Below are 13,190 nucleotides of genomic sequence, written 5' to 3'. Positions count from 1 at the left end.
TATTTATGGATTTCCTTTATCATTGCATCCATTTTTAAAATCTGTTAAAGTAATTCCTTCTAAATTAACTGCCGAACTTTCCAGGAGCAATGTGGTGGCTGTGCTGATGTTAGGGTGAAATGGTGCTAATCTTGTCATTAACACAGCATGTCAAGGTGTTACTAAATTCCTTATGTTATATTGCATCAAAACAACTCTGTCACTCAACCAGCAGAGAGAAAATGTGTCCTGCTAACGCTTTTCAGTGAACTAGGGAGAGGACGTAGCATGGAATCTTCTGCCTACAGCCTTGAGTTTCACATGCTTGTCATTTTTCATTTGCTCAGCTTTGGGGATTCTTCTTACATCTGCCTTGTTCGTATAGACAGGGGGAAACTGAGGAGCTTGCCATTTTATGGGAGCTCTGCACGTTACTGGAGACAAGTGTGCACTCACACCTTTTTCTACCCAAATGTACAGTGGAGATGGGTGAGGTGGGCTGTTCCACTGGAAGGTCTCTATCTCCGCCTCCTGCCAGCCCACTGTGCAGCTGTACATGGCTTATTTACAAGGTTCTGGTGCTAAAATGGGCCAATGGGATTGATGCTGTACCTCTGGCCTTTGTTCTAGAAGCTCTGTTCCCCTCCTGGCCAGCTGCTTATGTTGCTCACTTGGAGTGGTTATTAAAATGGTGACCTGGGCATCTAATTAGGAATGCCACAGAGAGCTTCATAGAAAATACCCAGGGAAGGAACACCCTGGCTCACATTCATTCAACAATGAATAGGTCCTTTAACACTTTCCTTAGTATTGTCTTATGTAAGAAAATATTTAAAATGCCAAAAATAATTTGCTCCTTTTTCTGCAGAAGTCCTTTTTATTGCATATCACAGGTTTGAAAGTTTCACATAATCAAATGAAGTTGATACCTAAAGAAGGAGCCCATATGTTATATGGGACATGAAGAATAAATGCATTGTTTGGTAAAATACCATCTGGTGAACAATCCGGCACATGTAACCCATGCATGGAAATTGCTTTCTGAGAAGTCAGGAGAGCATCTCAACCACTTTAGGGTGCTCTCTGGACTCTGCCCCCAACCAAGATTGCTCACTTCCAGCCAGCACAGGCATTGGGAACTAACCTAAGTACCAGACAAATGAATTTGCATGTCAAAAGGGGACACCTAGGTAATTTTTAGACATCATAAATTTTTTACGACATACTACCCTCCACTCCACAAGGCAGACATTCTAAAACTCCGGTCACCTTGGTTAGTAGTGTAGCCTCGGGGCTGCCCTCTTCTCCAAGTCAGCCAAGAGGGAGTCAGCTGGGCATTTATTTCTATTATTCATGTCCTAGGAGGGGTAAGGGATGTTGCTATGTTACAGAAACTTGTGAGTCATTTTCCACTCCCAATGTTAAGTCTGGAATAAGACTTACCAAATCAGATTCTTCCTAGACGTTTATTTGGCTCTGGAGGCAAATTGCTGTCCAGATTCACTAGCTTTGTCTATACCATGCCAAGAAAAATCAGCAAACTCAGTTCATTTAGACAAAAGGAAGGGAAAAGAGAATGACAAACAGCTTGACAACAGACCATGGCTCCCCAACATTTTATGTGTAAAATATAAATGTGTAATATAAAGACGTAAATTTATTATATACTATAAATATATATAAACATGCTTGTATATAAGTTATGTGTATATTTTTAAAGATATAACATTAAAATGTTACATAAATATATAGACAAATACATACATATATAATATTTAATTATATATATATATGTGTGTCTCTCTATATATAATATATATCTGTATATATAAAACTTCCACAGGATTATAATGTACTTTTATAATCTTCTGTCTGAAAAAATATATCTTTTTTTAAAACTTGGTATGAATTCAGTAACAGATTTAAATGAATTTATGCTTTATTAGTTACAATAACACAAACACTCCGGGGGCTGCAGTGTTTGGGGAGCTGACTAGTAATCGTGCTTGTTGTATATATATGGAGTTTTGATCCCATAGTAATAACTCTATAAATTTTTGTTGAATGAGAGAACAAATGTGTCACTTTTCCTACATGCACATGCTTGTGGTGTTGTATAAAGGTAGTGTGTCCGTGTGGTGTGTATTTGCATGGCATCATGTGACGGTCTGACAGAGGATTGCTCTGTTTTTTTCAGAATTCTTTGGCGATCTGGACACACTGATGGGGCCTCTAACTCAGCACAGCAGCATGACCAATCTTGTCCGCTACGTTCGCCAGGGACTGTGTTGGCTGCGCATCGACGCCCATTTGTTGTAGTGGGTGTGCTCCTGTGTCCAGTGTCATCCCCATCACTCTACCTCTACCAGCACACCAATGGTCACTGGTGGAATTCCACTCATTGGGGAAAGTTCTCTTTGGTTATCTTTATTTTTATGCTTCTTTTAGTCTCTTTCAAAAACAGAAATCATTGAAAGTGGACACTACAACTTGAGAGCAGCATATGTTTTATTACTTAGTGGTTTTTTAGCATTTGATCTGCATTCTCAGATCCCACCATCTTTTTATGCTTTATAGAATGATAGTTCCTACCATGTTGTTTTAAGTCCACACTACCCAACACAAAGAATGGGAGGCATTTGTGAAGATGGCAGGTTCCTGAGAACATAGAAGCAAGGGATCTGCTGAGACTTGCAGTAATAGCTGTCCCCCAAACTATACTATTATATCCATAAGAGAATGTGTTTCAGAATTCATTGTTAAAATTTTGTGGTTCCCACAGACTCAATCTTCAGGTGAGAATTTTCATTGCCACAACTCGCTGGTTAGATGTTGTAGCAATATCACAAAATCAAGAGAATCAAGAATAGAGATGAACATAGCAATGTGGCACTTAAAATGATGCTATGTGACACAACCAGAGGACTTCTTGATAGCATCCTTTCCGGATTGCTCATTTTTTTATTTCAATGATGAGAAGGAGGGACAACATTTATTTTGACAACTTTAAGGCATCAGCTGACATAAAACAATGAAGTACATGATATGAAACATGAATCTTCACCTGGGATTCACTTTGTGCAAAGTTCTCCTTTTGGAGGAGCAGTTTGGCAGATGCCAAAATGCTACACTCCAGTTTCACAGTTGGGAGATAAGACAGGTCTGGAAAATGTCTAAGAAGGAATTAACACTTTTGCTTTCTTTGCAGTTGGTAGGCAGGTCCATAACTGACAGGATTTTTCAACTGTGTTTTGCTTAAATGTATGGAAACAAAAGACAAGTTATCACTACCTGGAAGTAATAATATGCAGTTTTCTTCTTAGTGGCTTTAAAATCTGGGCTTCTCTAATTATTATCCATATTTTCTGTTGCAAGATTTCTTTTTTCTACTTTCTTTAGTTTTTTAACCTCTGTTTCCTTTTCCTTTTTCTTTTTTGGCTCATTGGTTTTTAACTGAAATATGAGCACTGATTTTATTAAATTCTACATTAACATAAATCATTTCCATGAAAATCACAAAGAAAACTCCAAACTAGCAGTAGTAGCTAGTAGTAGCTAGCTAAAAAAAAAAAAAAAAAAAATGAGTCTTGGAGTACTCTTTACCCTAAGGTTCTTTGAAAGAGCCCTGAAGACTGAGCAGTTCATCTAATTTGGAGACATTTTCCCCTTTGGTTGTGATTCCCCCCACCTTTTATGATTCTTTATATTCATTTTATGTTCCTAAACATCACAATGTAAATATCACCATTTGTGTCCCAGGTCACCAGAAGAGTTCCCCAGTTGTAGTAAACACTATCCATGCATTTGTTACCTGTTATTACCTACCAGTAGATAATTCCACTTAGCATTTAATCTGCTGAGTTATTGAATTTTGTTCACTGGGTTAGGACAAGATAAATAATAGATATGCACATGAACGATGCAAATTTGAGTGACTTTTAAAGCAAGTCATGTGGGTCTGTGATAGCAGGTGATCACTCTGTACTCTCATCGTCAAGGTTAGATATATCCTGAGTCGCAAAAGAGCCACACTTGAGCTGTGCTCTGGCCGTCTTTGAGTTTAAGGCCCTTTGTTGTATAATAAAGTTGTGAAAATTGTACTCCAATGGCTGAAGCCATGCTGTTAATATGGCTGATGGGAGCATCCCAGCAGCTGAACCCAGCACTTTGTATGCTCCCACTGTGGTTGAGCTTTACGTTTACAGTCTCAACAACAACACTTACTCATGCATGCAAACACACACACGTGCATACAAACACACATACACAAATGAAACCTTAATCTTTTCTGAGCCTATTAAATGAGGAAAATGATCATGTGAAAGATTCTGAACACCCAAGGTGGTGTCACATATAAAAATTAAGCTGATGACTTTGCAGTGACTCAGGTTCTCTGTTTTCCATAACTTAGAGGGCCTGACTATTAAAATATAAGGGAGCTCACTGGCTTGACTTGTGAATTCAACCTAGACCACAATCCTAGACCATCATGGATTTAGGAATAGACGCATCTTGAAATTCAATCTTCAGAAACTAGGCATTAGAATGCTAGAGGCAGTTTCCCAGGGAAACAAGCTTATTGCCACATGGGTGATAGACTTGTAGTTCTAGTTTCAGCAACTTGTTATATCTACTTACAACAGGGAGGCAAACGGATTCGCTGTCATTTCTGGTGGCTGAATGTAAAGTATGTGCCAAGTCAGCAGCACAATTATCAAATCTGACAGTTGAGCTCTGGATCACTGCCTGATTATTTAGTAGACCCATTTTTAAATCAGGTTAGAAGCCAATTAAACATGGAGGATGAATTACCTTCCTCTCCCTGGAGATAAGACATCTTTCGATTTCACGATTAAGGATTGTTGCTGTTTTCTAGGTACTCTATTCATCACACTGTAAATGGTGATATGTGTCGTAGGTGTGCAGGTATTGGAGGGATCAAAGGATTGAGATATTTTGTCAAGTGAATCTCTTCAGCATACAAATTTGTGAGAGAGCTATGAGATATGTGAGAGAGAGGGCATGCCTCTACACCTTGACAAAGACTTGGTGACACACAGCTACATAAGCACATGGAGGTGGGGTGGAGGACAGAGTAACAGGCAGCTCCACCTGAGCAGTACACTGAACCATCTCAGCCCTGCAGCTTGACCCAGGTAGGGCCACCACTATGCCTTCCTTTATCACCCAAGCTCCAACCACAGAGAGTTTGACAAGTCTGTGTGATGATGCTGGCTTGGCTTTGTATTTTTAATTAACTTTGGATTTTTTAGTGGTTTTGTCATATTACTGTCTGAGTTTGGTAGGTAGGATTAATTTGAAAAGAGTTTGCTAGTGTGGTCCTCCGGGTAGAATTTAGCTGTAAGCATGTTGTTAGCCAGCCTGTAGAGTGTTAATTACTTAATAAGCTCATTGGGAAAATACTAGTAGTTTTATATTTGGATGACATAATTGGAAAAGCAGATTAGCTGCTTCTACTTTTATAATAAAAGACTTGAGGTTGGGATGACTTTTTCCCATGTAAGGAAATAAAAAGATCCAAATCTTCAGGCAATAACCAAGTTGCAAAATTAGAAACCATTGGCTAAAATGTGTTTTTTTGTGTTTCCAAATGGTTAGAGTTTCATTTGGGCATTACATTGCTACGTGCTTTGGATTTGGTCTGCATTGGAAAGATATTTGTTCTATTATATCTTCCTAAAGTTATCTAATTTGGATTTTCTTTTATTCAAATTTCCATCCTGGAGGTTGAAGTTGGAGTTTGAAGTTGAAAGCATTTTTGAAGGCAGAATCGATTGAGTTGTTAGGGTAAAGCCCTCATATACTTCTCAAGAGACATGATAAAATTCATCTGCATGAGTTGGCAGGTGGAAAAACCAAACTGGATCACTGAGTAGGACTACTCAGTAAAGCAACAAACTGCTTGCTTATAGAACCATCACTATCCCCATTGAGAAAAAGCGTGTGGCAAGATGATATAGCTACACAGTATTAAACAAATGGGTCGATTCAGTGCCCCAAAATTCAATTCTGTGGGGAAAATTTATTGGGCCAGTTGTGAAAGTTCTGTTACTCAACTGGCAGACAGAATTCTTTGTCGTTGTTATTGTTGTTGTTGTTTCTCATTTCCATTCACACAGCCTTATTCTCATAAATAAACTCTGATTCATTTTCTCTTTGGTGTTAGCAAACTCCAGCAGCAGAAATGGCATCTGTATATTGATAATCAGCATTTACCCCGGCAGGAGACTAATCAGATAGGCTGGTCTTAGACATTAATCCAACCATCTGATATTTTGGGCAAAAGAAAAGTATTAATTCCCTTTCCATTCTCCTCCTCACAAATCTAGAAGCCCTCTTTACCAAAAGCATCACATTTTACCCTATAATCTATCAACTAAAAGAAAATTGTATCGTAGGGAGGGCAGGGGGGTGGGAGTGGGGGTGGAGGGTGGGGAAGCCCCTCTAGGCCAGATTGCAGTTCTTGCCCCTTTTTGCTTCTGACATGAGATGTTAAAGAATTATTCATAGTGCTCGCATTGGTTTAGGGAACACTGTACTGCTTTTCAGATCCATGATCAATCATCATTCTTCTAAGAGATTGGAGCTTTGCTGTTTCATTAACTGTGCAGTGTAGACTAATGGTGTTTAATAAAAATCATTCAAAATTTCAAACTCTTTTGCCAGTGACCTCAATTTTGTTGGCTGTTTGATTTGTATCAGACTTTGAGGAGGGACGGGGGGAAGCAAAGGAAACATGCTTCCAGGTCCCAAGCAGGTCATTGCAGTGGCAAACTCAAGTCGCTGGAGAACAGCATCATGTAGACCAGCTGTGGGAAACCTCCTGAAGAATGTCCCACTGGATGATCTCAGCTGGGGATAGCTTTTTTCTACTAAGGGATTCATTGCTATCCAATATCTGCAGCAGGAAGCCAGCTGCCATGTCCAAAGAGAATTTCAGGGACTTTACCTTTTTGGTTTTGTCCTGAATCACTTATGTGGCTACCACATAGTGGTATCTCTGAAAGTAGAGCCCAGTGTAGTGACAACGGGTAGCCAAATGCACCCCTGATGCACATGGCCCTCTGCTGGTTCTTCAGTGCTTATGAAATTGGGGGTAAAGGAACCCCTGGAGAGGAGGCAAAATTGGAGAAACCCCAGAGAGGCCAAGTGGATTATGTATTTCCCAGACCAAGGGCTGACTTCTTTTGTCAGCCTGGCATCCAACCAGTGGTGTGCTTGTAAAATATTTAACAACCAGCTCACTGAGAATAGAAGGCACCTGATTTAAAGCATTTGCCAATTTCTATGGTGTAAATATTCCCACTATGGCTTATTTGAAGCTACCAAATGTGGCATCACTGAACACAGACATGGGAAGAGATGCGCATAGTAGGCTCTCACCAGCCTGGGCAGGCCAGTTCCAACACATTACTGGGTACAGACAGTCAAAGAGGGCTCAGATTTCACATGTCTCTTTATGTGGACACATGTACACACTCCCAACATGCACTTCAAAGACTAAAACTATTTTACCAGGTGAAAATACAGATAAATCTTCTATGAATATAGATAGTTTATGATGAGGCCTAGAGGTAAGGGCTTCCCTGGTAGCCTAGGTTTTAAGCAGGAGATGGTTGAAAAGATTGATGCCCTCTTATGCTGAAAGGCCAGGTGGATCAATGGTGATAGTTTTGTCATCTCCACATCTCATAGGTAAAATGAAAGTGAAATAGGCACCTAGAAAACTGTCATGGTATTTTTTTAAAGAATAGGTATTTGTCATTTTTAATTATTCTTGTTAATTATCATTATTTTGATTTCCAAATGCTATTTCTAACTTCTACATGTAACTTGGATAAAGTATTTACCAGGCCTCTATGGAGAATAGCACAATCTACAACTTTCTGTGTTTTAATGTTATGTGAAAATTCAATATTTATCTCATGTTGACATTGTTGTTCATAAGGTTTTCCCTTTAGCTATTAGGGAATTTAAGTTTCTTTATTAACATTTAATTTTAGTTAAAAGCATCAACCTACTGGCCTGACGCTGAATTCAAATCAGAATGCATCTTGTTTCAATTACATGACTATTATTCAGAAATGATCATTCAAACAAAATAATTCTCTTTTCCACACAATATGAAGAGTACTAAGGTCACTAACAAGACAGCAAAACTCTAGTATATTTTTCTAAGACAATGAGGCTTCATTAAATACACACACACATATACACACTCTTCAATTAAATCCATTCACATATATCATCTTGGGAATAGAATAGAAAGTCTCGAAGGATCCATTCTCCTGGTACTGTGGATCTTCTGCAGTTAATAAGAGGTTTGTATCTGCAGATACATGAAAGACTGAAGAACTTGCCTTAAAATCTTATTTTCTTTGAACATTTCCATGTTCTGTCTGGATCTGTGTCCATAGTCAAATGCTAGCCCTGGAGGAGATCCACGTCTTGCTCTTACTTTCTGGCCTTTCTGCCTTTTGCCTCTGCAGTTCCTTCTATGACTAGCATGATAGTACCATTTGCACATCTGTCCTCTTCATGATATTCTACAGTTGTCCTTACTGGGAAATAATAACATCTAGGCTTAGTTTAATTGACACTATACTTACACAGGGATGCTAAGTCCCCCAAGCAATGGGCCAGTTTTCATGGCTCATATTTCAGAGCTAGAAATATGTTTAACATCATTCTGTTTGTTGCAAAGCCATCCTCACTTATCAATCATATTCAGCCATGAATATTAAAAAATGAGATTGATCCTGATTCAAGACAATTTGTCAAACATCTAGTTTTCTTCCTGAATAATTCTACTCTCTGGATATCTTAGAAAAAGAAATGTCTGAGATGAAATATTTCACATGTATTCAATTCTACAAATTGCTGTTTTGATTCCTATTTTCATCAGAGTAGTGATTCTGAAGATTATCTGTTCTAGTGTTGTCTACCATAAAATGAATATGTCAGTGGTGAGCTTCATACAGGTTATGCTCAGAAACACTCATTGGGATCAGAAGATACCTACAATTCTCCCCCTTTGCACATGTGGTTAGATGAGTGATGTGTTCTTTGCTTTCCTTTCTGTGGTGGTGGTGGTGGTGGTGGCACTGGTGGCTGTGGCCGTGATGGTTGTTACTTGTTTCTCTCTCTCTCTGGCTCTAGCTTTTGCTTTCTTGCTAGTGTTCTTTCTGCAAACAAATGCGTAGTTAAATGTGAGCTTCTGAACTGTACTTGTTCATGCTTTTAAGACATAACAGATTAACAAAAATAGATGTGTCCTGATTTAAAACATGCCCCCTGGAAAGGCATGCTGTATTATGAAATCATGTTAATATAATAACTGCATTATTACATGGCAGTATAAATATTAGTCTCTTGAATTCATTTGTCCAATTGTATAACTTTGTGGAGCAGTGTTTTGACCTTTGCTACATAATTTTGGAGCAAGTGAAGTGGTTGCAGGCAGATGAGGCAGTGTTTTTATACCAGAATTTTTCAATGAACTTTATAGGTAGAGGCCTGGCAATGGCAGACAGTTTCAGATGTTGTAATCATTATAAATACAAACAGCAAATCTCTGTTTGAGAAATTTCCCCAGAGCACTCCAGTCAAGACATTTTATAGGTTCACATTTTTTTTTTCCTTTTCCTTTTTTTTTTTTTTGAGGGTGATTTTTCATTATTGACTGAAGTAATATTCTGATCGCAGTGGTATAACTCTCTCTCTTTCCCTTCCTCCCTTCCCCCAATGCCACTCCCTCATTAAAATATTGAAATCTGGAGTCTTTGGTAAATCTGCATTAGACCAGTACGTAGGCCAGGAATGAAATCTAGGCAAATGTTGATGGGTTTCCAAAGAACAGCGCATGTTCATTGGGCCCTTTCATAGCCCACACTGAAAAATAGCAAGGAGAACAGAAGTAGTTTTGCAGAGGAGCACTTTATTAATATTCTCTGAGACCTATTGCAGTTTAGCAAATGACTCCCCTTGTTTTCCCAGTAAGTAACTTGACTGAGACGCGCAAAATACTCCTGAGAGTTGCCAGGGATGTCTTCTGCTTGGTCTGTGGTGCGTGTGTTTGCTTTGCATCTAAGACGCACATTCACGTCTTGTGTGCTCATTTGAAGTGTTTCCTCACATTCCCATTAGCCTGTATATAGGGAACAAAAAGATAAGCCCAACATGTTGTAAAAGAAGATGTGACTCTATAACCTTTCTCTTGTTCTTCTGGGGAAAAAAAAAAGACATTTTCGTGCACATTTTAAACAGAAACTTTGTATATTTAAGTGTCATGGAAAATATGTATTGAATAACTGGGATAGAAATGGGAATTTAATTGTCATCGCACTCTTAGTGTGTGTGGGTGCTCACTAACACCATGTCACTGGACCATTGTGGCAAGCCAAAACTGCACAAAGAAAGCATGCCATCAATGTATGTGTGTGTGCGCGTGTGTGCGTGTAATGTGTTTATGCATGTGTGACACGTCTGGCGTCTTGTCTTTCATGAAATTGTAGCTTTCTCTTCTTCAAAACCATTGTCTTACAGTTCCAGGAGTCCATGGCTACATTACTATATGAAGGCAATGATTTGAAATGAAAATTTTTCTCTTCTTGGAAGCTTTTGTCATGTTATCAAGTTCAATTAAGTGGATTCCACTGCTCCTTGTGAGGGAAGAGACTCTGTTCGAACCCAACTGAGTTTCCAAGAGAAAATTGTGGGTCAAGACATATAGGAGGGAAGATGGAGGCTGCCTCAGCTGCAGCCACATGAGCTGACCCTCAGGTTTGCGGTGGGCTTGCTCTAAGCTGTAGCTCAAATCCCTGAGGCTGATATCTGGCCTGCACTCTCTCCAAGTGAGTAGAAGAGCAGAACCATCAGGAACAGCTTAGCCTGGCTCCTAAGAAGAAAATTTTCTGAGGTCCTGCCCTGAGGGGAAGACCCTTTCCCCAGGGGTGCCCCAGGGCTCCATGAAAATTCAGTAATCATTCAAAAAGTGCCCCCTTGGCTTGAACAAAATACAATTGGTCTTTTGAGCCACCTTTTCGTGGGTGGAACTTTCCAGTATTCATACTCATTGCACATCCACCAACTGTCACTGTCCTTAACAAGCATGCTCGTCTTTGTCAGAATTTCAGCAAGTTCCAATATCCTGTATAGTTCAGGGTAAACTGTTCTAACATCAATCAATTAATGAAATGTTATCTGGTTTTTAAAACCTAGTTTCATGTGCTTTCTATGTATAAAACTATATCTGCCTGTGTGGCTTTGCATTTCAAATGTGTAGCGCACAAGCGTTTTGTTGGTGCTTTGTTCTCAGTACAGTAACTCTGTGTACAAACATTTTAATGTGGTTTTGTTGTTTTCCAACAAGATGTCTCTGTAAAAATGATATTGGCTGAGCTGGTGCGTTGGTTTCTCTCATAGAGGCATTAACTATACTGCCAATGCATTGAATTATTTAAAAATGCAAAATAAAATTTTTATGAAAATCTCATTTTAGACACTTAGATTATTCTGCTTCCAAACCTTCCCAGCCAGAGTACCTTGTTATCACCTCCCTCGCATTATAATACATAGCCAGTGCCCCTCATTTACCTCAACAGCTGTAAAACTGAGGGCCATAAAGAAAATAACTCTCACAAAGTCAATTCATTTTATAAGGGAGATCCTTGGACCATCATTCAGAGCCCATTTAAGAGAAAATTGTGAAATGTTTAGTCGTCTGGATTCCTAGTACACAGCACGTAAAAGCTTACAAAGTATGAAGTTATAACTGCAGTAGATGCTGAGAGAAGAGACAGAAGAGATTACAAAACTATGCTAAAAACTTCAAAGCACAGCAACAGTGGCCATTTCCCACAGGGGGATGCAGCTACTAGCCTGGGCCGGCAGCAAGAGAAGTAATTTCAGCTCACCATAATGATTGAAAGTCAGCAAGGAAAGGTTAAGTTATCTGAAGCACACTCTTTGTACTAAGGCAGAAACTTTTGCTGCCATATATTTTTGAACTATTTCCTTCCAAATATTAGATGGTTTCGGGATGGTTAAAGAGTAAGTTTCAGATATCTAGAAAATTCGTTTATATGGAATGTATTTTCTAGTCATGCTAAGTGAGGAATTGCAGTGCTAATACGATACAGCTCAAAACACCTGCCAGTAAATGAAACATTAACAGTCAACTTGGCTGTATTTCCTGTGAACAAATGAACTACATTTGGTTTGGCCACATATTTTGACACCGCATAATCACAGTCATAGTCCAAGTGTGAACACTAAAGTAGTTAACCGTGGTTACAACTGACAGTTGTAACACTACCACTACAAATACCAAATCCTTTCCAAAATGTGAAGCTCACAATATCTGTAAATATGAACATTTTCCTTGTGAGATACTTAAGAAATAATTGATCTGAGAAATAGAGTGAAATCAATTATAAATTTGTTCTCAATCAAATTGTTTTCTACACTGAAGAACTTAGATGCTGTAAATTATGATCATGCCTCAGTAAAAGTATAAACACGTGTATAGAAAAACTGGGAGGGAATACACACAATGACATTTTTTTCAATTAGGATTATGATAATTGATCAGTTTGTGTAGCACATACAAGCACTGGTAGGGCAATACTGGTCAGATACTGTCCTTGCATTTTCTCATATATTAATATATGCAATCCTTTCAATAGCCCTATAAGATAGGTACTAACATACTCCATTGTTTAGATAACAATATGGAGAAACACAGAGGTTATATAGCTTGACTAAAGTCACACAGCCAAGATTTGGACCAGCGTGGCTTCAAAGGCCTTCACCATAACCACTATGCTCTGCTTCCCATTATTAATAATGCTATTGATCTTATAGCATATATTCTTTCCACTAGAGAAACAAAAGTAAAGAATGGCCCTGAACCCTCAGGGAGTATGTTCATTCAATTCTTCCAGAATTCTCTATAGGAAAGGCATGGGGCCAGCCTTCCAGAAACACCTTTTCCATGAAGTCTGGGACTACAGCACAGGCGGGGTCAGCAATTCAGGAAAGGCTTGGTGAGGTGGGACTCCTTATGCTTGGAAGTATCAAACAGAAAAAATGGCACCACATTCATGACCAATGAGTCTGATAATGGTCATGTCTTAGATTCGTAGGGCTTAGATGTCACTTCATTTTAAGACAGACCCAGCCCTGGTCTA

At 38.9% G+C, this 13,190-nt stretch overlaps 1 protein-coding gene across 3 annotated transcripts in view; it reads left to right on the top strand.

Moving 5' to 3' along the window:
• Nucleotides 1-2,367, top strand: part of AFF2 (AF4/FMR2 family member 2) — a 476,026-nt gene extending 473,659 nt beyond the window's left edge. For all 3 annotated transcript variants that reach the window (XM_012812888.2, XM_012812886.1, XM_012812887.1), the window contains one exon: nucleotides 2,177-2,367. In XM_012812888.2, coding sequence (XP_012668342.1) covers nucleotides 2,177-2,298 — 122 coding nt within the window. In that variant the 3' untranslated portion in view covers nucleotides 2,299-2,367. The remainder of the gene's footprint in view (nucleotides 1-2,176) is intronic.
• The last annotated feature ends 10,823 nt before the right edge of the window (nucleotides 2,368-13,190 follow it).

The sequence above is a fragment of the Otolemur garnettii genome, unplaced genomic scaffold, assembly GCF_000181295.1.
Source record: "Otolemur garnettii isolate 467f Iridium unplaced genomic scaffold, OtoGar3 scaffold00231, whole genome shotgun sequence".
Taxonomy (NCBI): domain Eukaryota; kingdom Metazoa; phylum Chordata; class Mammalia; order Primates; family Galagidae; genus Otolemur; species Otolemur garnettii.
The sequence above is the reverse complement of the archived record's forward strand: the minus strand, read 5'-3'. Positions and strand labels throughout refer to the sequence as shown.